Here is a 25,152-nt window from a genome sequence, read left to right on the forward strand (position 1 = left end):
AAGATGGTTCTTTTTCCCGGACAGCCAATCAGATGTCAGTCAATTCGCCCTTCGCAGGGCAGCTCACTGCTCCTGCGCAAAGCTCTGTAGAGACTTCTGCAAGAAAACTACAACTTCCAGAATGCTATACGCATCGCTGCGCATTGAACTATGGGACTTGTGAGACCACAGCGCAGACACAATTGACAACCTGAAGCCGCGGGCCACGCTGGGACTTGGAGTCCCTGTTTTCCTTTTTTTTTTTTTTTTCCCGGGACACTGAAGACTCGGCTGGCCATTGCGTCATGCGTGGCGCCGGCGCAGAAAGAGAAAGAGGCGGGAACGCCGAGAAACCAAAGCTGTCAGCTGAGCGTAGAGACAAACTTCAGCTGAGGGGTTGGTGCTTCCCGGCAGGTGATGGCGCCCCCTGAGGCCTAGAGGTCCAGCGCTTGCAGCGAGCTACTGGCAGTCCTTCCGCTGTATCCGACGAGAGTCCTGCTTACGGTGAACATGTTGGTGCCGTCAGCCAGGCTGTCCTGCCCGGGTGAGAGGGGATTTCGGGAAGGGAATAAGTGCAGAAAGGTCGAGTAGTTAGGGAAGAACAGACAGGGTCACACCTGGGGACTGTAGGCACCTCTCTCCTCCCAAGTCTCCTTTCCTCGGCTTTCTCAGGCTAAACTAGGACAAAGGTCACGCTGTCTGCGCCAGGTGGTGGACCCTAGGTTCTCCCTGCTGTTGTCGAGTCGGAAGAATTGACAACTAGGCTAAAGGTCATGAGCGGGGGAAACTTATCAACACGGTCCCCCTGAGCACTCCTGATTTGAATCGTCCCAAATTCTGGTCGTGACCCTATCCCAAAGCTCAGGTATTATCTGTTGCATTGTTGGAAATAGATGAAATATTTACACAGGTTTTTCCCCTTCGTGTTGACCTGAGTTGCGTCTTTGTCGCCACCCTAGACTATTTTCAAGAATTTGAAGTCTGATCTGTCCCGTCATGATTAACATTTATATTCTGTTTGAAGTCTGATCTGTTACATCATGATTAACATTCATATTCTAAGTCACAAAATTATATCTAGAGCCAGGAATATTTCTACATTGTCTTAACATTAACTCCAGGAGCTTATCATGTTATGGGTGCTCCTAGAACCATCACGATGACTCGTGAAAATACCATATTACCTCTCCTTTCACTTAAAAAAAAAAGGTAGAATGATGCATTCGGACGGTGTGGATGGTGGTTAGTTTTGTTTTACTTAAAAACAAAAAAAAATTATAAGAAGAATTTCACAACAGAATCTTAATTCTCTTACAACTGGTTTAATTTTGTTTATCTTAGTTTATTAAGTTAATTTTCAGTTATGTAGTAAACAAGTATATCGCAAATTCAAGGACTTTCTTATGTGAATTTCACTGAAGTGGAATTTTGTCATATTTGGTCATCATATATTAAATAAGTAGAATTTTGTTTATAGTTCCTGTTTCTCCTGCATGTATTACAACACCTAATGTGTAGATGTATCTATCTATACACACACACACACACACACATATATATATAGGAATATCAAAGTACTCAGATGCTGTCTGTCCTGCCTAATTTAGTTGAAGTAATTCTTGAGCCAAGTGCTAACAAAATTTCACCAAAATTGGCATTTCCAATTTCTTTGGATGCTTAAACCATTGCCATTTTCATAGCCTAGTGTTAGAACTACTGGAAACAGGGAAGGGTGCAAATGCACTGTCAGTGTGACTTTGATAGGGTGTTGTTATGAGTTCAATGGACTTTTGACTTCACTTCTCTAGGAAAATTCAGCCAAGGTGCCTAAGTGTACACATCTTTAAAGTGAAATATCAGATTTGTTTTCAGAAAAGGAATAAAGGTCATGACTTTTTTGTACCCCTGATAACATAAGATGTTCAGTGTTTTTTCATATGCTTATTTTCTATCTGTATATCTGTATTTCTTTGGTGAGTTGTCAGTTCAGATCTTTTGCCCACTTTTTTAGTTGTTTTCTTTTTGAATTTTATGAGTTCTTTGGATATTTTGAATGCCAGCCCTTTAGCAGCTATGTGTTTTGCAGATATTTTCTTCCACTCTATAAATTTATCTTTTCTTTCCCTTATGTTCCTCTTTTTTTTTAAGATTTTATTTATTTATTTTTAGAGAGGGAAGGGAGGGAGAAAGAGAGAGAGAGAAACATCAATGTGCAGTTGCTGGGAGCCGTGGCCTGCAACCCAGGCATGTGCACTGACTGGGAATCGAACCTGCGATGCTTTGGTTTGCAGCCCGCACTCAATCCACTGAGCTACACCAGCCAGGGTTTATGTTCATCTTTTAATGCTTCTGATTTATAACTCAGCTTGCATTTATACAGAGAATAACAGTTAAAAACAAAATGCATTAACCTATTTTGTAATACCATGAGTGAATTATAAACAAGTATGCTAGTAACAGAAAGTGTAAAAAGGATGGTCTGATATTCAGTCAACAAGTATTTATACCTGTAAGTATAGGCTAAGACTGGGACTTACCATATTTTTGGACTATAAGACACAACTCCCAAATTTGGGAGGAAAATGAGGGTGCATCTTATAGTCCAAATGTCACTTACCTGGCTCGCTGTGGGTGTGGGAGGCTGTGGAGTGGGATCACAGGTTATTAAATATTTTATCATGTTTTGCTTCAAACATTTTTTTTCTATTTTTCTCCTCTAAAAGCTGTGTGCATCTTATGGTCCAGTGTGCCTGATAGTCCTAAAAATAGGGTATCCCACAACAAGGAAAAGACAAATACTTAAGAACTATGTTATCTATTGATAGCATATAGACAACTAAGCAAGACATTTATATTTATATCATTTTTAATCATATAGACATTTTAGCTTTTTAGTTAAATGATTTAATGATTTTTGAAATTTTTACCATAACCTTTCCAATCTAAGACTCTAAAAAAAATTACCAGTGGTTTCATTATAATCTTTTGTATGTGACTCTAAATGGTCTTTTTTTATAACAGTTTTATTGAGATATATTACATATCATACAGTTCACACCAGCTAAAGTGTACAATTCAATGGCTTTTAGTATATTCACAGAGTTGTGCAACCATTACCACAGTCCATTTTGGAACATTTTCATCACCCGGAATAGAAACTCTATACCCATTAGCAGCCACTCCCAACCCCTTCAGTGCCATACAACAACTAATCAACTTCCTGTCTCTGTAAATGAGTCTATTCTGGATATTTCATATGCATGGACTCATGTAATATGTGTTTTTTTGTGGCTGGCTTCCCTCACTTAGCATAATGTTTTCAAGGTTCATCCATGTTGTAGCATATATCACTTCTTAATTTCTTTTTATTGCTGAATGATATTCCATCATATGGATATACCACTTTATTTATCAATTCACTAGTGGACATTTTAGTTGTTTTCACTTTTTGACTGTTATGAATAATGCAACTATCAATATTTGTATAAAGTTTTATGTAGACATATGTTTTTATTTATTTTAGGTATATACTTAGGAGTGAGTCAGATAGGAACTCTATGTTTCACAGTTTAAGGAACTGCCAGTCTGTTTTCCAAAGTGGCTGACCATTTAACATTCCCACCAGCAGTACATGAGGTTTCCAGTTTTTCCGCATGCTCATTATCACTTGTTATTATCTACCTTATTGACTATAACTGCCCTAGTGGATATAAAGTGGTATCTTATTATGGTTTTTATTTGTATTTCCCTGATGGTTAATGATGTTGAACATCTTTTCATGTATTTATTGACTACTTATATATATCTCCTTTGGAGCAATGTCTATTTAGAATCTTTGGCTGATTTAATTGGTTTTTATTATTATTAGAAATAAGTTATTTAGATATGCTAGATATATGTCCTTTATCATATATATGATTTGCAAATATTTTCTCCCATTTCATGGGTTATCTTTTTACTTTCTTGGTGGTGTCCTTTGAAGCACAAAGTTTTAGTTTTGATGAAGTACAACTTACCTATTTTTTATTGATTCTGCTTTTGGTGGCATAGCTAAGAAATCATTGTTCTAAGGTCACAAAAATAATTTTATAGTTTTAACTCTTAAGTTTGGGCCTTTGACCCTTTTTGTTAACTTTGTATCATAAGCTTTATTTTTTAATTTTTATTTTGAAATAATTTTAGATGTGCAGGAGAGTTGAAAAGATAGCACAGAGTTTCCATAAACCCTTTGCTCAGGTTAACTTCTTACATAACTATAGTATAATTATCAAAACTAAGAAATTAACATTAATACAATGCCAGTAACTAAACTATAGACTTTATTCAAATTTCCTTTTTCCGTTCCAGGATCCAATCCAGGGCACCACATTGCTTTTAGTTGTCATATCTCCTCCTCAGTCTACTTCAGCGTGACAGTTTCTCTTCTTTTCTTGTCTTTCTTGACCTTGACACTTTCCATATGGACTGGCCAGGCATTTTGTGGAATGACTCTCAATCTGAGTTTGTCATGACTTCTCACGATTAGACTGAGGTTATAGATTTGGTGGAAGTATACCACAGAGACGAAGAGCCCTTCTCATGTAACCATATCAGGAGTATGTGACACCAGTATGTCTTATTGCTGGCAGTATTAAACTCGATCACTTGTTTAAAGTGTCTGCCATATTTCTTCACTGGAAAGTTAATATTCTTCTTTTCCCATACACTACTAGTTGGAAGTGAGTCACTAAATGTAGCCCACACTCAAAAGCAGAAGTCAAATAATTTGTCAGTATATCACCATTATCTTTTATACCTTGCCTTTCTCTGTTAGAATCATTGGTCAAATGGAATTCATTTTTGATATAAGGAAAGAGGTATGCTTTTTTTGAAATGACTTTCTACCTGTGTCTGCACCACTTAATGAGTAGCCATCTCTTCTCCCTGATTTGAAATGACATTTTTGCCATATACCAAATCCTTATGGTATTGTTTCTAAACTCTTTATTCTGTTTCTTTGATTATTCTGTTCCTTGTCCCATAACAGACTTTTCATTATTGTAGTTCCATATATAAGTTTTTATATCTTTCAGGGTTAGTCCCAAAGGAGGAGTTTTTGTCCTTTTTTTAATGATGGAAAGGATTATCAAGGAGAAGAATGACAGAGAAGGGAGTCAGAAATTGGGAACATCAACGAGGGAAGGGTATCAGGTGAAAGAATGTCCCTAGGAAGATGGGAGGGATAAGCCCTCATATCCAGGTGGAAGGATTAATCTAAGAAAAGAGAAAAGTCATCTCTTGTATTATAACCTGAGAGAATGAGCACAGGATGGATGCAAATACAGATTACATTAGAGTTTGTTGCCAACAAATTGAGAAAGTTCCCACCTAATTGCTTCTGTCTTTCTGTGAGGTTTAATGTGCTAGGTTATCTGCTCCAGGTAAGAGAGGAAAGAGATGGAGTTGAAGGTTTAAGGATAGCAGAAGTTTAATGAACATTCTTGCAGATCAATCTTTTCACACTTCTGTTTATTTCCATAAAATTTTATTTGCTAACTCAGATTTTATATAGATAGATAGATATAGATACATACATATGCTTTCAAAAAATATTGCCATATATGAGAATTAACCTAATAAGAAGTGTTGATCATAAAACTCAGTTTGCCCATATTTTCCTAACATAATCATTAATACTACCCCTATTACTCTCAAAAGTATCTAAGTTTGAATTATAAATTATATGGTCATCCTATTTATAGGTTAAGCTTGACATGAGCTAAACTGAGTAAATTAGTTTATTAGGTATTTTTAAAATATTATAACTTGAACACATTAGCTTTATGAGAAAAAGCTAATTAAACAGTTCATCTAGGAAGGAGTATAGTCTATTTCAGTTCATGTCACAGCTAACAGTTCTGCAGCGTAGACCTAACTATTCACTGAATGTCTGCAGTTTTGATGTGGTCAGACAATAAACAAGTTTCCAAATATAGGGCATCCTGTGTAATACAATTTTAGGTCATGAAGGTACCTTCAGGATCATCTGTGATTCTTCACTTTTCGGATGAGGAAACAAATGAAGTGATTTGTTTAAGTCTTAGGACTAATTAACAGAAAACGTGAAACCAGCTCTGATCCCCAATCCTATTTTTTTTTAATATTTGCTCAGTCAACTCTGAGGAACATGAATTTAAAAATAATAATAATCTTCACATTTTTTGTGCAGCATATCAGTGCTTTCATGCCTTAAAAATTAGGAAACAGTATCTACCTCTGCGTGCTAGAAGATGGGCTTCAACTTCTGTTGTACCTCGCATTACTACCCACTATACCATTTATCCCCGGGATAAGGACAAACGATGGGAAGGTAAGTAATAATTTGTGTAAAATTGTTGAGACTATAAATACTCTCATTTTATAAAGGGAAAATGATGGTATCTTTATAGATAGTATCTCTATAAAGATAATGATACTAATGATAGTACCCATAAAGATACTATCACTTTCTAAAGGGAAATATTTTTCATAATAGTGTAAAATCATCCAATACAGATTTATAAAATCTATTATAATACAAATCTATTATAAATCTATTAACATTTAGAAGAAGAAATATTTGCCAAATTTATAATACAATAGTAAATCTCAAAGCCAAAAGTTGGTTGATGGAAGCTAAAAGAAGACTTATACTGGAACAGAAGACAACATCCAACTAATACAATGATACACCTAGTGCAATTCTCAATAAAAGCAGAGGGGCAATTTCTATAAATAATGTCTAACACATAGTGGGTATATAAGCCAGCATGTGATTTTAACAGGTCATATTCATCCCAGACTTTTATGTACTTTTTCAAATTTTGTTTTTTCCTCCCAGGAGTGAACATGGAGAGGTTTGCAGAAGAAGCGGATGTAGTGATAGTTGGTGCGGGCCCTGCAGGGCTCTCTGCTGCTGTTCGGCTAAAGCAGTTGGCTGCTCAACATGAAAAGGACATCCGTGTGTGTCTGGTGGAGAAAGCTGCTCAAATAGGAGCTCATACTCTCTCAGGGGCTTGCCTTGACCCACGTGCTTTTGAAGAACTGTTCCCAGACTGGAAGGAGAAAGGAGTATGAAAAACTTTTTTATGAAAAGTCTAATCTTTATTGTATCTTTATTTCCAAATTACTAGAATATAAGAAACGTTTTTATGTAATTCTGTCTTTTAAAGGATAATGACTGATTTTTTAATTTATAAAGGGCAAAATATATTAAATCATATCAAATATAGTTATAATTTTAAGATATTAACTTATATTTTTATATAGTGCCTTCTGTGTGTTGCTTTTATGTACTGGATTTATAAGGAGGCATTATCTTGAGAAGATCTTTCAATATTTGTGCCAAAAGGAATACAGCATTTTGATTTTAAAGTTGTTTTCTAACATTCTCCATAGGTGTTTATATCACTGTTCTTAATAAAGTGTAATCTAAATTTCCTGGAACATTGCAATATCTAACGCCAAGGAGGATAATCTTATCTAATCTTCTAAAGCAGTAAATCATGGTCACCCATAACCTAAGTAGAAAAGGCACTGGTATGATATGCAGAGAATTGAGTGCCAGTTTGATTCCTAGTCATGGCACATGCCTGGGTTGCGGGCCAGATCCCTGGTGGGGACTGAGTGAGAGGCAACCACATGCTGATATTGCTCTTGTAATTTGTGTGACCTTGGTTAAAATTTTACACTATATGTATTTCAGTTTTTTCTTATGTAAGATGGGTTATATTATAGCGATTCTACCATTAAAATTAGATTATTTAGTATCTGTGAGTATACTTTGTAAAGATAAAACATTGTATAAATATTTCTCTATTCTTTTCATATGGAGTAAATTCCCAAAATTTTATCTCTACTGTTCTTTCTAAAATATCAAGCTCCTTTAAACCTGAAATACTTGAATTATGCCTCATTAACTTTCTCCTTTTAATATTAGATTGGAAATAGATATAATTAAATGATTATTGATATACTATCAATTCTAATAGAAAAATTTTTTACAGCAAAACCCTATATAGCTAGGCAGAAACAATTCATTACATACATGTTAACTGTCCTTATCTGAAGGAAAAATAAAACTTGTCTTCTCTTTTCATCAAGCAGGAAGTTACAGCTTGGAGCGTGCTCCTAAGCTAAACTCCCTCAGCCAGGGAGACAGGGAGCCATCCTCCTTGACATTCACTTTTCAAAGATGACCCCAAAGTCCCCCAAAAAGACATTCCTGGGATGCAAAACTGGCTTATTTAGGTTTTAAAAAGATTACCATACATTTCAAAGAGACAAAGAAAGGTTTTATAGTCTAATTTTTCTATAGAAAATGATTAAAGAAAACTGAATATGTACTTTTTGATACAGTTTTTTAAAAATTATTTGTATTTACCTTTATAAATATGAACCTCCTTTTCTTTTCTTATTTTATCTCTAGGCCCCACTTAACACTCCTGTAACAGAAGATAGGTTTGGGATTTTAACAGAGAAATATAGAATTCCTGTGCCAATTCTTCCAGGTAAGCTCTGATATAGAATCATAGATTCTACAGCTGGAAGGAACTACACTTCATCTGGTGAAATCCCTTTCTTTTACAGATGAGAAGGCTGAAGCCCAGATGTTTGTAGGACATACCTAGAGTCATACAGTTAGCCTATGGGAAAGCAGGACTAGAATCCAGTTCTTTAGTCTTCCACTAGAAAAACTGAGATAGCCTTGTAAACCAACTTGGAACTTTTTTTTCCTCACCCAAGAACATGTTTTAGAGCATGGGGAAGGGGGAGAGAAAGAGAGAAACGTCAATCAGTTGCTTCCTATATGCACCCCGATGGGTGATCAAACCTGCAACCTTTTGGCGCAGAGGACATTGCTCCAACCAACTGACCCACCTGACCAGGACCCAACTAGGAATTTTTTATTTAATGCTGTAATGTTTTTAATGTAATAATTAGAACTCTAGACCAAAATTACAGAACATAAATTGAAATTGTAACCATAAGAAAATGTGTATATTTTTTTCAGAAATTATACATTGGCCCTGGCTGGTGTGGCTCAATGGGTTGAGCGTGACCTACAGACCAAAGCGTCACCAGTTTGATTCCCAGTCACGGCACATGCCTGGGTAGTGGGCCAGATCCCTGGTGGGGATCGTGTGAGAGGCAACCACACCTGATGTTTCTCTCCCTCTCTTTCTCCTTCCCTTCCCCCCTGTCTAAAAATAAATATCTTTAAAAAAGAAATTATACATCAATTAGAATTTTTAATTAAGTATTTATGTTTTGAAGTATTTATGAATTTTTAATTAAGTATTTATGTTTTTGAGATTTATGTTATTTATGTTTTAAATTGAGTATTTATGTTTTGGGGATTTTTTATCAATAAAAAGTCAAATTTATAAATTAAGCATTTATTTGTAGGTCTTCCAATGAATAATCATGGCAATTACATTGTACGCTTGGGACATTTAGTAAGCTGGATGGGAGAGCAAGCAGAAGCCCTTGGTGTTGAAGTATACCCTGGTTATGCTGCTGCTGAGGTTTGTATAGTTTTGTTTAGTTTTAATCATAGAAAGTAATCTGTTTTTCTTTTCAATATAAGCCAAGAATGGTACAAGGTAAAGAAATAAATATTTTAGAAAAGCCACAGGATTTTAGAATTGCAAGGTTCCTTTAAGAAGCAATCTTAAAAAGATCTGCATAACCCAGAATACTTAATTCCTTATATTGTACCCATGTCAAGTGATGGTCCAACTTATGATTGAACCCCATTAGGGATGAAAAAATTTGTGTCTTTCCATTTGGTAATGAATTGTTGGTAATGCTCTCTTACGTTGATTGGAAAGTTATTTAATATTTTATGTAGAACAAATCTATGCCCTCTTCCAATAGGAACGAAACCTTTCATTTATAATTATGCCCTGCTCTCTCTTCTTCCTTACCTTTACTCTTATATTTTTTCTTTCCCAAATTAAATATTCTCAATTCTTTCAGTCATTGTGTTACATAGTTGGAGTTCCTTCAGTATTCTCATTGCCCTCCTCTGAAGATGTTTCCCTTTTGTCACCTGTAAGGAGGCACCCAGAAGGGATACACTGCTTCAGGCCTAGCTTAGAGGAGCTATTATCTTCATTCGAGAAAATGTCCTTCTGTTAATTCACTCAAAATAACTCTTTTGGCAACCATAGCATACTGTTGATTTTCACTAAGTATTATTGGGGAAATTATTAAAAATAAAGTCTGCCAACTCAAAAAAATCACCTCTACAAATTATAAAAACAATCTTATTCTTTTTGTGTGTTGTTAAGAATTTATTTTAAAAAAATATTTTATTGTTTATACTCTCACTTTTGTCCCAATTTTTTTCTCCCTTTGCCCTCCCTCCACCCAGCCTGCCCCCATTCCCACAGGGAATCCCCACACCATTGTCCATGTCCACAGATAAAGCATCTGTGTTCTTTGACTAATCCTTTCACCTTCTTTCATTCAGTCCCCACCTCCCGGCTCCTCTCTTACAGCTGTCAGTCTGTTCCATGTTTTTATGCCTCTGATTCTGTTTTGCTCATTAGTTTATTTTGTTCATTAAATTACCACTTATAAGTGGGATCATATGGTATTTGTGTTTCACTGACTGCTTATTTCACGTAGCATAATCGTCAGTTTTATTCTTGAATAAGTATTAACCCAAGATTGCAGTGCATGTCACTGGCAGCCTGCTAGGGAGATGGCCAATACAGAAAGAAATCTCATCCTTTTATATAGCCACATAGATATAATTCGTTACATACATGTTATCTGTACCCAAAGGAAAAATAAACATCTTGGGATAGACAGGAAGTTACAACCTGGAGCCAAGCACCTGTCCAGACGTCCACAGAGACAGGAAGACAGAACATCGTCTTTGATATTCACACTCAAACATGTCTCCTAGGCTCCCAAGAAACGCCTTTGTGAGATGCACATCTGGCAGGGACCTTATTTAGCTTCTTAAAAGATTCACATATATCTCAGATAGTTAAGTTTTCTAAAGGATTTGCTGAAAGAATCTTGATTGGAAGCGTTCTTTTTATTTTGGTACCAGAGAAAATTCAAAATAACTTCATATTTGTTTTTACCCTTACAGTATGGAAGTCAAATAAAAACACTTAGGGCTGTGGCCATTGTTGCTCAGTTTTTTGCAGCACCATCTCATAACTGGAAGAAAGGTTGCAGGTTCCATCCTCAGGGCACATACTTGGGTTGTGGGTTCAATCCAGGCGCGTAAGGGAGGTAACCAGTCGTTGTGTCTCTCTTGCATTGATGTTTCTCTCTCCCTCTTCTTCTCTCCCTTTCTCTCTCTCAAAAAGCAATGAAAATATGTCCTTGGGTGAGAATTTAAAAACTTAAAAAAGACAAAACAAAAACCATTTGGGTTTCTGCATTATACTTGCCACTAATTTGTTTTCCCAACCCATATATGTGCATTTGGTGTTTTGGGCCCACGTCTAAGCCTTTGTATTTCTCCTGGTTAAAATGTTCTTAGGATCAGTGTCAAAAGTACAAATAGGTGGTTTGTAGAATCAGTGATTTTTACTTTTTGAGTACACACACACTTACTCATACTCTCTTGTACCTCCTCTTTTCCTCATTCCCTTAAAAATCACTATCAATAGATTAATGATGTCAGTTTTTGGTACGCTCTGAGCCAGACTTCAGTTCTAGTTCATAGGTACATTCTGTTTTCAAAGTATCAAATAAAATGTTTATATCCTTTTTTTTATATCCATTGCTGTTAATTCTTGTTGTACCTTTCCACTTTTGTGCTTTCTATTGTGTCATTGTAGTGTACATATTGTACTGTCCTGTCCAAAGCGCATTCTTCTCCAGAGAGGAAACAAACTAACATTTCTCATCCTCAGAAGTATACTTTTGACCCTTTTTTCTGCTTTCTTTCCCTTTTTTCTTGCTCAGAAATAAACTTTAATCACCTCTGGGCTATCTTCAACCTCTGTTTTGTTGTTACATCTTGTTTGACGGGTCTTTTTTGGGGGGTGGTCGTAGCTTATTTGGGACAGAGGCTTTCCTGACACTATTCTCCTTCCATCCACGCTGATGGTGCTCATGTGTTACAGGCTTTGAATTCAGGTTCCGTACACATGTTCGTGACACCTGAGCTCTTCACACAGGTTTGGGTTTTATCTTACTAGTATTTTAGTGACTCTCAAGTAGCATCACAATTTTCTTTCTAATCACAGTTGGCGCATTTCTTTGATTTCCAACTGTTTTATACTCTAAAAGTGGGTAGCTTAGAAACATGTTTCCTTTTGCCTAAGCGTTTTAAAGCCTGTATGTCTATAATCTAGAGAACATGTTCATGTTCATTTTCTAAAAAATATAAGGCTATTTATTGTTTTCTTTTCCAGGTTATGAATCCTAAGGTGATAATGAAATGTATTTATTTCAGATCCTTTTCCATGAAGACGGCAGTGTGAAAGGGATCGCCACTAATGACGTAGGGGTACAAAAGGACGGTGCACCAAAGGCGAGTGTTTTAATAGTTATGTGCCCCACAAACTGACAGATTCAAAACACAGATTTAAACTTAATAATTTAGTCTGCATACAAACTGCATGTTAAGTGTACGTTAGAATATACTTATTAATTTGGAATTTTCCTCTCAGGAAAATACTCATACGTGTGTGTGTGTGTGTGTGTGTGTATGACATGACTAATCACTGTACCATAAAAAACAGAAGTTACCAATTAACATATGAAAGATGTTCAAATTTTCTAATAACCAAAGATATTAAATTAAGGAGAGTTGGGAGGGATAGGGGCCAGAAACTGTACAGAAAAGAAAAAAGAAACACACACAAAGATGTTAAGTTAATTAAAATGAAATAATTCTCACTATTTAGACTGAAACTATTTAACTCCAAGGATATTCATCTAAGCAGTACTTATAATAATAAAAGAGTGGAACAACCTGAATGTCCAGCCATTGAGAATTGATTGAAAAAAATAGGGGAATCTATTCAAGCATTAAAAATGAATGCTTTATTTGATATATATTGCCTTAGGCAAATCACTTTATGATGTGATATGAAAACAATCATAAAAGTTTGCCAGTATAAACCTATTTTGTATGAATGACTCATACACACATATAATACATGAAAATATGTGAATAGAGAAATATCAGGAAAGGCATATTCCATGAGACTTTTCTGATTATTCTGTATTTCTTTACTCAGTAAGTTTATTGAGTTCCTATCATATGCCAGACACAAGTGCAAAATACAGAGAGCAGAAGAGAGAAATAAGACTTTAACTGTAGCTTTTTTCCACTCCTGGAAAAAACGTTTCAGTTTTATTATACACATTCAGTAATAGAGAACAGGTAAAATTAAAGTAAAATGAACAAGGAGCTGAAGAATATATTTAGTATGATCCTATTTGTGTTAGAAGATATAAGTAGGCTCTGTTTTTTATTCATGGGAATTTTCTGACCTGAAAATTTGACAACAAAGCCATTAATAGTGTTTTTTGTTTTAAATGATTGAACTGGAAAATGAGGAACAGTGGGGAAATGGCCTTTCGTTTTTCTCTTCATTTGTAGATAATCTTTTTTTAGCATAAGCATGCTTTATTGGCTGTTTTAATTCTTACAAACTTAATCATTCAATCAAGTACTTTTGAAGTAAAAAATAAAAATATAACAAAGACACAAAATATATTGTTAAATTTAAATTAGATTTCACTCATAACAGCACTTAGCTTTATTTCTAATATATTTTCATTGTCTTTTCTACACCTGAATTACAGTGCAATTCAAAACTGACCAGAATGTGAATATTTTTTAAATTGTCAAATGTTTGCAATTTAACATTTTTATTTTTTAGACAACATTTGAGAGAGGACTAGAACTACATGCCAAAGTTACAATTTTTGCAGAGGGTTGCCATGGACATCTAGCCAAGCAGTTGTATAAGAAGTTTGATTTGAGGGCCAGTTGTGATCCTCAAACCTATGGAATTGGACTGAAGGAGGTATTCTGGTTTGTTTTTGTAAATTGAATGTTGAAAGGCAGAGCTTTAAGTTAATTTGTATTACAATGTATTTATAATGTTGATTTAATTTTACAGTTATACTTCCCATTGACTCAAAATGTTCATTATGACTAAGAATATTTGAGATATTTTTCAAAGGGCTATTAAATATATACTAACCAAAATTTGTTAGTATCTAAATTATATGTACATGTTATAATTGGTTGATCAGATATTTCTGAAAGTATTAAACTTGAAAATATTTGTACCATTGATTTTTTTTCATATGCTGTTATTCATATGAAATGTTGTAGGATGACCACATCATACAAGAATTTTTTATTCATGTATGGAACTTCTTCAGAAAACTAAAAATGGATCTGCCTTTTGACCCAGCAATTCCACTGCTGGGACTATATCCTAAGGACACTAAAACACCAATCCAAAAGAACCTTTGCACCCCGATGTTCATAGCAGCACAATTTACAATAGCTAAGTGCTGGAAGCAACCTAGATGCCCATCAGTAAATGAATGGATCAAAAAACTATGGTACATTTACACAATGGAATTCTATGCAGCAGAAAGAAAGAAGGAGCTCCTACCCTTTGCAATAGCTTGGATGGAGCTGGAAAGCATTATGCTAAGTGAAATAAGCCAGGCAGTGCAAGACAAATACCATATGATCTCACCTTTAACAGGAACCTAAACAACAAAACAAAGAAACAAGCAAAATATAACCAAAGACACTGAAATAGAGGACAGGCTGACAGTGACCAGAGGGGGAGAGAAGAGGGAATTTCAGGGGAGAATGGGAAGGGTTTACGGGAACAAATTTAAAGGACATATGGACAAAAACTAGGGGGAGGGTGGTAATGGGAGGGAAGTGGGGAGGGTTGGGTGGGTGGGCTGGAATGGGAGTAAAAGGGAGAAAACTGTACTTGAACAAAGATTAAAATAAAAAAAAGAGAGAGACATGATCCCAACTGCAAAAAAAACACAATTTTTTATTCAAAATTGTAATGTGAAGATAATTTAATTTATGAAACATATGCTCAGTTATGATACATTGACATGAAACCTAAAATTTAGATAGGTTAAGTGTTATATATTTTCTCAATTTATTCAATCTCTATATACTTTTTTCAAACTTTAGGCTTATTAGAATTTAAAAGTTTCACTATATCCTTTTGTTTAATTTTATTTTTAGAGTAATGCTCAGGAAGGTGTAAATTCTATATATAACTATACTCAATATATTATGCATAAGAGCTTATTGTTTTGGTAGATTGCACATAATATTACCTGATTTTTAGACAGTATTTAATACTGTTTATTTGTTTAAACAATGTTTAAGATTGTTTTTAAACAATGAAATTGTTTGAAGTTTAAAACTTACCATTGTAAATATAGGATAAAAAATTTGCTTCAGTTGAGGGAGAGGGCTGTGCAAGAAAGAGTGAAATTTTTCTTTGAAGAATAGCAGAGCGTCCTTTAAGGTCCTAGTTCTTAAATGTACAGTTCAATGAATTTTTATCAGGCAAACTACCCCCATGTAACCACCACCCAGATCAAGACATGGAATATTACCTACACCCCAGATGTTTCCCTCATCTCTTCTGTGGTGTTTCGTATAATCGCATGAAAGTCGTATTGATTTAAACATCTAAGTAATGCCTTAAAGTAGTCATAACATTTCTGACCTTTTTCTTTACTCTCTGATTCATCAGGCTGCAGTTTGGTATAATATTTTTTGATATTTGAAGTACCTTTTTGTGTTTTCTTTTGTATAATTTTTCACTTGTAATTTTTATAAATAAGACATAAATTTGGCAAGTTTTATACATCATAGTGACATAAAAATTTAAATAATACTCTAGGACTTTTGTTTTTAAGCTATGGATTATTGATGAAAAGAAGTGGAAACCTGGGAGAGTGGATCACTCCGTTGGCTGGCCCTTGGACAGACACACTTATGGAGGCTCCTTCCTCTATCATTTAAATGAAGGGGAACCCCTAGTAGCTCTGGGTTTCGTGGTAAGTTATATGCCCATTGTGGAAAGTTCTATTGTTAGGGTCACTAGATCATCAGTGTTACAAAACAAGGGGTTTGAATCAGGAAAATGTAAAATTCTTTTTATTGAAAGCTTACATTCTAATGTTCTCAATAGATAGAGTATTTATAATTATTGTAGACATTTGTCTACTTAAACACACATAGAGTTAGTAGTAGTAGCCACTACATGCTAGGCACTGTGCTAGATATTTCACTGAGAACTCTTTTAAATTTTGTAAAAATTCTGTGAAATCAGCATATAGCCTTGTTTTACTGATGGGAAAACTGAAGTCCAAACAAGTTGAACAACTTTCCTAAGTAAACCCATTAAATGACAGAGGCAGTTTCATACCTGAACCTGTCTGACTTCAAAGCTCATTTCCACTGTGGCATGCTACAACTGGAAATTCAATCAGCACTGGCTTTGAACCTGTAACTTTTTGGCCACTTATATCTTTGTAGTAAATTACATTTTGAACATCACAAGAAGGGAATGAGGGAAATGGAAAAAAAATGAATTTCTGCACCTTAGAATTGGTGGCAGCTTTATTGTTTAATGTCATTATTAAATGTACATATTAACCACTGATAAATTTATGTGTTTTTGGTGTTTTTTGAAATCCAGACAAGTATTTAGCACATAACCTTTGTGTAGTTATTCTAGCGACTTAATCTTTTCAAAGCAAAAAAGGTTTGGTTATTAAGTTCAGCACTATGGTAACGCCTAACATTTCTTGTCCTTTTTTTTCTAAGTGTGATTACATCCTGTTTCTTCATTTTTGCCTCAGTAGAACTGCATATAGCTTGTTTATTTGTAGAGTTGGTATTGATAAATGAATAATAAATAATTACAACCCCTTTTGTAGAAACACGATGTGAGAGACACCTACAAATATTTTTCTAATGTGGACTTCGGTAATAGAGCTCAGTGATTTATTAATATGTTCCAAATTTTAAAAGTTTTTCTGATTGTAAACACAAGATATCCTTTTGTTTACCCTTCCTTTTTGAAACATTGTATTTAGTTAATGAAATTTGAGTTATATTTCTCTGGATATATTTCTCTAAGTACTTTGAGTACAAGAAACTTAATATACATGTTTTCTGATAAAAAATTCTCACAGTTTAGCTTGATATAATTTGAAATAAAAATGTCTAATTGCATAAATATATCAAATTTAAATATAAAAATTTTAAGGTTGGTCTGGACTATCAAAATCCGTACCTGAGTCCATTTAGAGAGTTCCAGAGGTGGAAGCACCATCCCAGCGTTCAGCCAACATTAGAAGGCGGAAAAAGGATTGCATATGGAGCCAGGGCTCTCAATGAAGGTGGCTTTCAGGTAACTCTCCCAATTTTTGTGTTCCTTATTTATGTATTCTAAATTTAACATGGAAAATATTTACAAATTTAAATAAAGAATAGCAAATCATCTCACAGGAAAAAATTTAGGTAAGTAAATAAGCAAAGTACTTAGTGTTTTTAAGACTGTGTCACACTGTAGTTAAGTAAATTACACAGTGAAATTAGTTTCAAGAATATATTGATTTCTAGAGATAAATTCACAGCTTTTTGTTTGTTTGTTTGTTTGTTTGTGTGTTTGTTTGTTTTTAACCAGAAAGTTTAAAACTAAGTGACCCAAGATCTTTCCCTTTATTCCTTAGCTTCCAGGAAACTCAAAGGCAAATTTAGTTTTCAGCAAAGGTAATTAATTCATCCCACCTATGTAGTAACATCCATGACTTTTAGGTGAGCTCTGTTAAGCTTTTACTCTTACTTGTACGATTTTAGTAGATGTTGAAAGTAAATCTTATCAAATACAGTTAATGTATTAAATATAAACTAATTGAACAATGAAATAAGACCTAGACAGCTAACTATAATAAAAGCTGTTAGTACTGTTGTGAAAATAGTGTTAGATGGGTAAGGCAATCTTTTTAAAAATGTGCTCTAAAACTCATACCAAATGATTTGGAGCAAATTACTTAACTTCTCTGGCCTTAAGGGATCATCTGTAAAGATAATCCCTTCTGCCTCTAATATTCTAGGAATTTAGAATTGTTTTAGAAATTGGGTATCTTTTAAAAAATTGTTGTAAAAATAACAAATAAATAATAGAAAATTGGGGAGGGTAGTTGACTTTGTTTTTAGTGTAATAATTTGTTTGCAACAAACACTGATAAAGTTGCATAATTGTGTCAAAGCCCATTAAACTTGAATGATGTCCATAATACCTAGTATCAGTCTAATTCTATCCTTTTTAATTTGTAGCATAGAAGTTTCAGTATGTTCAGTGGTACATACAGATTCTCATTTAAAAACGTCTGCCTGATGTGCTTCAACATCTCAGGTGGTTTTAAGATTAGCAGGAAGAGATGAACACAGACACCTACCTTTTTTACTTAAATTTTCTGATTTCATTATTCAATTCAGAAACTTATTTTCAGCAAGTTTTGAAGACCCATAAGAAGCAATAATTTGGAACATTCACTTTTTTTTGAGCTAACAAATATTACATGGGTTTTTATTTCTCTTTTTTGCCCGTCTATACCCAGAACTCACTTTTTTGATAGGTTTCTTAATTATTTGTAGTCCCAGTTTAATGACTGTCCCAGAACACGACATTTCTGATTGCAACTTTTCCTTGTTCCCTAGTTCCTTAACAAAATGCCCAGTGCCAGTAACACTGCCCACACAGGCTATGACGTTCCTCCCAGAACTGAAAAACACACATTTTCATTGGACCATGAAATTTTTATCCTTAGGACTTAGCACCAGTTTGGAAGAACTTGCACTAACAATCCACATCCTGTCTTCTGATTCGTGAATCAAACAGTGTTAGCAAGGCCACAGCCTTATTTGAGAAAAGCATCATCATTATCCAAGTTCCTAACCATTACATGTTTTCAGCTAGTGGCATTCCAGGAAGTCTGTACCCATACTGCCTACTCGGTGATCCTGATGTCATGCTCCTTTATCTAGGCAGTTCTGATCTTGAGTGTGGTCTGAGAACCACAGTCATAAATATATCCCCTATGTGTATTGTGAAAGGATTGGGACCCTGATCCTTCTTTCACCAGCATTCTTCTGCCCCATTTTGCTTTTCACCACCTCTCCCTCACAGTTAGTATTTCTTTATTGAAAGGAGTTGTGGGCACAGATTCCTCACCATGTCTCTTACAGCTGAGGGCAGTAGGTTCCCTGTTAATCCCCTTTCCTCTGAGCCACTTTCACCACCATCAGCCAAACTTCTGCCACACACCGCTTTCTCAACAAAGACCACAGCTTACTTTAGGAAGCCCTTGGAGAAGGGAAAATGCAGGAGAAATGAGCAACTCTGCAGTGGCTTTCTTCTTTCCTTCACAAACTATAGATTAGAGTACATTTTCCCTTGCAAACAATCTGTGATGTAGCTGCCCCATTGTGAGGTATATATGGGCTTTTGTTGGCTAACACAAAAAATCACCAGCCTTTATTACATGGTTTGTTTGTTTTTTTTTATCAGAAATGTATATTGAGGCCCACACAACTATCTTAAAATTTATTTTGGAAATTCAACTTATTCTCATGTTAATTAAAATGTTATTTAAGGTAATAGCTAATTGTAGTGATGCCATGATTAGAACCTGAGTTTTCCATCCCTGGATATCAAAGTAAAGTAAAAAGCATATATAGATGTAAGATATTATCCTTTATATATCATGCATTACACAGAATGCATGTAAAAGCAAATCACAATTTACAATAATAGTTATTTAGGTTTAGAGAATATATTTTGCTATGACATGATAAGTATACATATATACATTTTATTTAAATATGTTGATCCTCTGGTAGGCTCATGATGGCGAGGGAGAAAGAAAAAAGTTCTTAATACAAAAATAGTAATAGTTCTAATCCTCATTCATAGAAGAGGGGAAAAACTGCCCTTGCTCTGATTTTTTTTCTTCAGTATATTTACTGTCTTGTATTTTTTTAAAAAATGTTTCCCTCCATCATTTGAAGACTTATGTAAGAGGCTATAATTTGGAATGGTCAGTTTTGCATGTTTAATTTGACTAACAGTATACTCTAAATGTTTCTTTCCTCAGTCTATACCAAAACTCACCTTTCCTGGTGGTTTACTAATTGGTTGTAGCCCTGGTTTTATGAATGTTCCCAAGATCAAAGGTACCCACACAGCAATGAAAAGTGGAGCTTTGGCAGCAGAATCTATTTTTAATCAACTAACTAATGAAAATCTACAATCAAAAACGATAGGTAAGAACTTTCTACTTAAAGTATAGAAAATTGTCAGGTTTTTCACTGAGACATTATAAAGAAGTTACTTACATGTACAGTCAGTATATAGCCAGAACATGAAAATAAATTCAGTTAAAAATCTTGAATTTTTTTTCATGTACTTTATTGATTATGCTATTACAGTTGTCCCAATTTTTCCTCCTCTCCCTGCCTCCACCCGGACCTCTCCATTCCTTCTGGCAATCCCCCACATCCCCATCCCCTATTTAGCTCATGCTCATGGGTCATGCACATAAGTTCTTTGGCTACTCCATTTCCTATACTGTTCTTAACAGCCCCCTGTCTGTTTCATACCTACCAATTTGTACTTCTTAATCCCTGCACCTTTCCCCCAATTATCTTCCTTCCCCCTCCCAAATGATAACCCTCCAGATGATCTCCATACCTGACTCTGTTCCTGTTCTGCTTGTTTGCTTTAGTTTGTTTTTCAGATTCAGTTGTTAAAAGTTGTGAATTTACTGACATTTTGATGTTCATAGTTTTGATCTTCATTTTCTTAAATAAGTCCCTTTAAAGTTTCATATACCAATGGCTTGGTGATGATGAACTCCTTTAGCTTTACCTTGTCTGGGAAGCACTTTTTCTGTACTTTGATTCTAATTGATAGTTTTTCTGGATACAGTAATCTAGGTTGCAGGTCCTTGCTTTTTTCATCAGTTTGAATACTTCTTATCAGTCTCTTCTAGCCTGCAAAATTTCTTTTGAGAAATCAGCTGAAAGTTTTATGGGAACTCCTTTGTAGGTAACTAACGGCTTTTCTCATGCTGCTTTTAAGATTCTTTATCTTTAATCTTTGGCATTTTAATTATGATGTGTCTTGGTGTGTTCCCCTTGGTGTCCATCTTGTTTGGGACTCTCTCTGCTTCCTGGACTTGTATGTCTATTTCCTCCACAGATTAAGGAAGTTTTCTTTCATTATTTTCTCAAATAAGTTTTGAATTTCTTGCTTTCTCTTCTCCTGGTACTTCTGGTTTTGAATGTTGATATGTTTGAAGTTGTCCCAAAGGCTCCTTAGCCTATCCTTATTTGGGGGGATTCTTTTTTCTTCTTGCTCTTCTGGTTGAATGTTTTTTTCTTCCTTATGTTCTGAATCATTGGTTTGATTATCAGCTTCATCCACTCCACTGTTGGTTCCCTATAAATTTTTCTTTATTTCACTTAGTGTAAACTTCATTTCTGCCCGGGTCTCTTTTATGCTGTTGAAGTACCCAGTGAGTTCCTTGAGCATCCTAATAACCAGTGTTTTAACTCTGCATCTGATAGATTGCCTATCTCCATATTGTTTAGTTATTTTTCTGGAGTTTTATTCTTTCATTTGGCAGCCTCCCTGTGTTCATATCTATGTATTAGGTAGAGCTGCTTTGACCCCATGTCTTAGTAGCATGGCCTATTGTAAAAGAAAAATGCACTGATAAGTTGGATGGTGCAGAGCCTTAGGTAATCACCAGGGCAGGGTGCACCAGGTTGATGGAGTCTCTGTTCTGTGGCTCTGTGTGTGGGAGGGCTCAGAAAGGGGACTCTGGACACTGGCCTCTGGAGTTTTGTCTGGGAGGATGCTGCCCCCCAATACTTGCCCTGATGCAGAAATTTCAGTTGCTCCTTGTATGCCACTGGTATTCTGCCAGCTGCCCCAGTGATGGAGCCCAGAGGGAGTGTGGGTAAGTCCTAAGTCCATGGCAGGCCCTTTAAGAGGAAACGCCTGAGAATCCAACTGTTTCTTCCACCACTCTACCTGCCACTGGTTTTTACAGCCAGAAGTTACGGGGACTTATCTTTCTGGTACTAGAACCCTGGGCTGGGTGGTCTGGTGTGGGGCTGGGATCCCTTGCTCCTGAGGTATCCCTCCTGATTTTTATCCACCACACATGGGTGTAGGAATGCCTATTTTGCATCTCCATCCCTCCTGCCCAAATGGATGAATGTGACTTCATTCTTTTGTTGTCAGACTTCATACAGCTCAATTTTCTGGCGATTCTGGGTGATAATTGTTTTCTAGTTTAGTAGTAACTTTTGCTGTGGCTATGCAATAAGGTAAGCCATGTTTACCTATGCCTCCATCTTGACCAGAAGTCTTGAGATGTTATTAATGTATATTTCAATTGATGTTAAAAGATACATAGTGTATGTCCCTTTACACAAAGCATTAATGTGTGCAGTGCAAAGAAAACTGAATGACCTATTCCCATAATTAGTCAGATTTTTACAGCCATGTTCTGTTTATTGACATCAAAAGTGAAATACTACCAGTGGTGCCCCACCTATTTAAAAGTGATTTCAAGTTGGACTTACTGCATTACATTACATACATGTAATATACACACCAAGTTATCTCACAAATACTTAAGGGTCATGTCTGGAAACAGAAGAGCTGTGGAAACCACAGAATCCAGCAACACCATGTCCTGGCAGGCCTGACAAGCAGAGGCATATATGAATATGACCCTTCTGCTGTAGTGGACAAGAAGTCCTCACCCCTCAGTATTTTTTTGTGGGGACATAGTTCAACCCATATGTTGATCAGTATGTTTCCTTGATCAACTTTTTTTTTACTTTTATAGGTAGCATAAATTCTTATGCTTCTTATTTCTGGTTCACTAAATTTTGAAACTTCATTTTCCATGTGACCACTATAAGAAATCAAATGCCTGTTTGTTAACAAAATACATTAAAAGTTATCTTTTTGCAAGATGCCAACATTTATACATGAAACATTCTTCATGTGATATCTTATATGACGACCTGTTTTTTAAGATTCACTCATCAGGCATTTCAGTAGCAAAATACCTTGACAAAGTATTTTATACTCCTTGAGGCAACTTCACATTTAATATTTCATTTTTTAATAAAAGGACTCCATGTAACTGAGTATGAAGACAATTTGAAGAAATCATGGGTGTGGAAAGAGCTATATAGTGTTCGAAATATAAGACCCTCCTGCCATGGAATCCTGGGTGTATATGGAGGGATGATTTACACTGGCATCTTCTACTGGATACTTAGAGGAATGGAGCCATGGACTCTAAAACACAGAGGTAATTCTAACATATTTGAGAATATGAATGTTACATTGAAAACTCATGAATGGGATGCATTAAGTAGTGAATTTTTTTAATGTTTTAAACTTGCTTTATTAATAACAAATTCAGTATCTTTAAGACAACAGCAATCATTATTATAAAAGTAAAATTTTGTTTGTTGTTTTCAAGTTTTTATTGTTTACTTTAAAATTATTGAATTTTTATTTAAAATCTTCCACAAAACTTTCCAAGGTTCTGACTCTGATCAGCTTAAGCCAGCCAAGGACTGCACGCCTATTGAATACCCGAAACCTGATGGGCAGATTAGTTTTGATCTTTTGTCATCTGTGGCTCTGAGTGGTACTAATCATGAACATGATCAGCCAGCACATTTAACCTTGAAGGATGACAGTATACCTGTAAATAGGAATTTGGCAATATACGATGGACCCGAGCAGCGATTCTGCCCTGCAGGTCAGTGCTGTGATTTCCCTTCCGTCCTAAAATACAAATATTTGCTTAAACATGAGAAATACAGTCCCATTTCTTAGGAAATACTGTCTTATGGCTCTTACTCTAGCAATGTTAAAATAATAGAGATTTTTTTGTGAAGCCTAATAGATTTCTCAAAAAAATCCCTTGCATGTCTACCCCTGGACCAAAATAAAGATTATGAACACGAGACACCATCGTTTGTCATGGCTGCTCACTCCAAACACCACAGTATGTGTGTACAGATGCTTAATACTGGTGATAGCCATATCCAGCTCAAGAAAGTGGCCCAAACTTCAAATTCATCATGAATACTGTATCTCTTAGTGCTGAGTTTTCAACAAGAATTACAAAACAGTAACTGGGTATCAAATGATAAAGTAAAATAGTATTTAGGTATGTAAAAACTTAGTACACTGTGGAGAAATACTAGAAAAATCAAGGGCAACAACTTTTGACAGTCTTTTGATTTTAATCATTTCTATCATTATACCAGGTGAGGGTAAGGACTAGATCTATTTTGTCTTTTCAGCTATAGCATCATATAGCACATTTTATTTACACACACACGTATAAAATTGTAACTCAAAAGCAACCAAGATTTTTGTAATAACGCTCTATGGATAAACATTTAAAAAACAAACCTTTACAGTGTCTGTAGCTACTCTTTTTTGGACTTCATTTCTATTTTTGAATTTTGAAAGTTAAAAAAGGTACTTCACAATATTGTTTTATTTCTCCTTACAGGAGTTTATGAATTTGTCCCTTTGGAACAAAGTGATGGATTTCGGTTACAGATAAATGCTCAGAACTGTGTGCATTGTAAAACATGTGATATTAAAGATCCAAGTCAGAATATTAACTGGGTGGTACCCGAAGGTGGTGGAGGACCTGCTTACAATGGAATGTAAACTGCAACCAATTTCATTTGCAGGCAAGTCTGATAACTGCTTTCTCTAAAATGTTGAGAATTAACAAGTGTCAAAATATCTCTCAGCATATTATTGATGATAATGTTCATAAAGTATCAGGCAAATAGAAATTTTATATGCTTAAAAATTGTCGTATAAAAAATTATCAATATTTGTCTTAAATAAAACTTTACAAGTGACATAGCATCTACTTAACTCTTCTCTTCAATGATTCAGTACCAACAGCGGAATAAACTGTTGACCCTTAATGTATATTTGGACTCATCAAATTCAACTCTTCAAATACAATAAATGCATATTATAGACCAGAGGTTGGCATCCAGCCCACCACTTTTCTTAGTTT

The 25,152-nt window shown here is 35.2% G+C and overlaps 1 protein-coding gene across 1 annotated transcript; it reads left to right on the top strand.

Moving 5' to 3' along the window:
• The first annotated feature begins 303 nt into the window (after positions 1 to 303).
• On the top strand, positions 304 to 24,988 carry ETFDH (electron transfer flavoprotein dehydrogenase). Its single transcript, XM_045831082.1, has 13 exons — positions 304 to 523; positions 6,188 to 6,328; positions 6,839 to 7,068; positions 8,426 to 8,507; positions 9,406 to 9,524; positions 12,428 to 12,505; positions 13,866 to 14,012; positions 15,907 to 16,047; positions 17,265 to 17,408; positions 20,158 to 20,326; positions 23,218 to 23,400; positions 23,638 to 23,859; positions 24,625 to 24,988. The coding sequence occupies exons 1-13, from the start codon at positions 490 to 492 to the stop codon at positions 24,786 to 24,788; spliced, it is 1,854 nt and encodes a 617-aa protein (XP_045687038.1). The 5' UTR covers positions 304 to 489; the 3' UTR covers positions 24,789 to 24,988.
• Positions 24,989 to 25,152: the final 164 nt, after the last annotated feature.

The sequence above is a fragment of the Phyllostomus hastatus genome, unplaced genomic scaffold, assembly GCF_019186645.2.
Source record: "Phyllostomus hastatus isolate PE091 unplaced genomic scaffold, TTU_PhHast_1.1 phas_contig_159, whole genome shotgun sequence".
Lineage (NCBI taxonomy): Eukaryota > Metazoa > Chordata > Mammalia > Chiroptera > Phyllostomidae > Phyllostomus > Phyllostomus hastatus.

Coding starts and splice junctions, on each gene's coding strand:
- ETFDH (XM_045831082.1), top strand. CDS start 490: ATGTTGGTGCCGTCAGCCAGGCTGTCCTGCCCGG. Junction 6,329..6,838: donor TAAGGACAAACGATGGGAAG/GTAAGTAATAAT, acceptor TTTTCCTCCCAG/GAGTGAACATGGAGAGGTTT. Junction 12,506..13,865: donor AAAAGGACGGTGCACCAAAG/GCGAGTGTTTTA, acceptor TTTATTTTTTAG/ACAACATTTGAGAGAGGACT.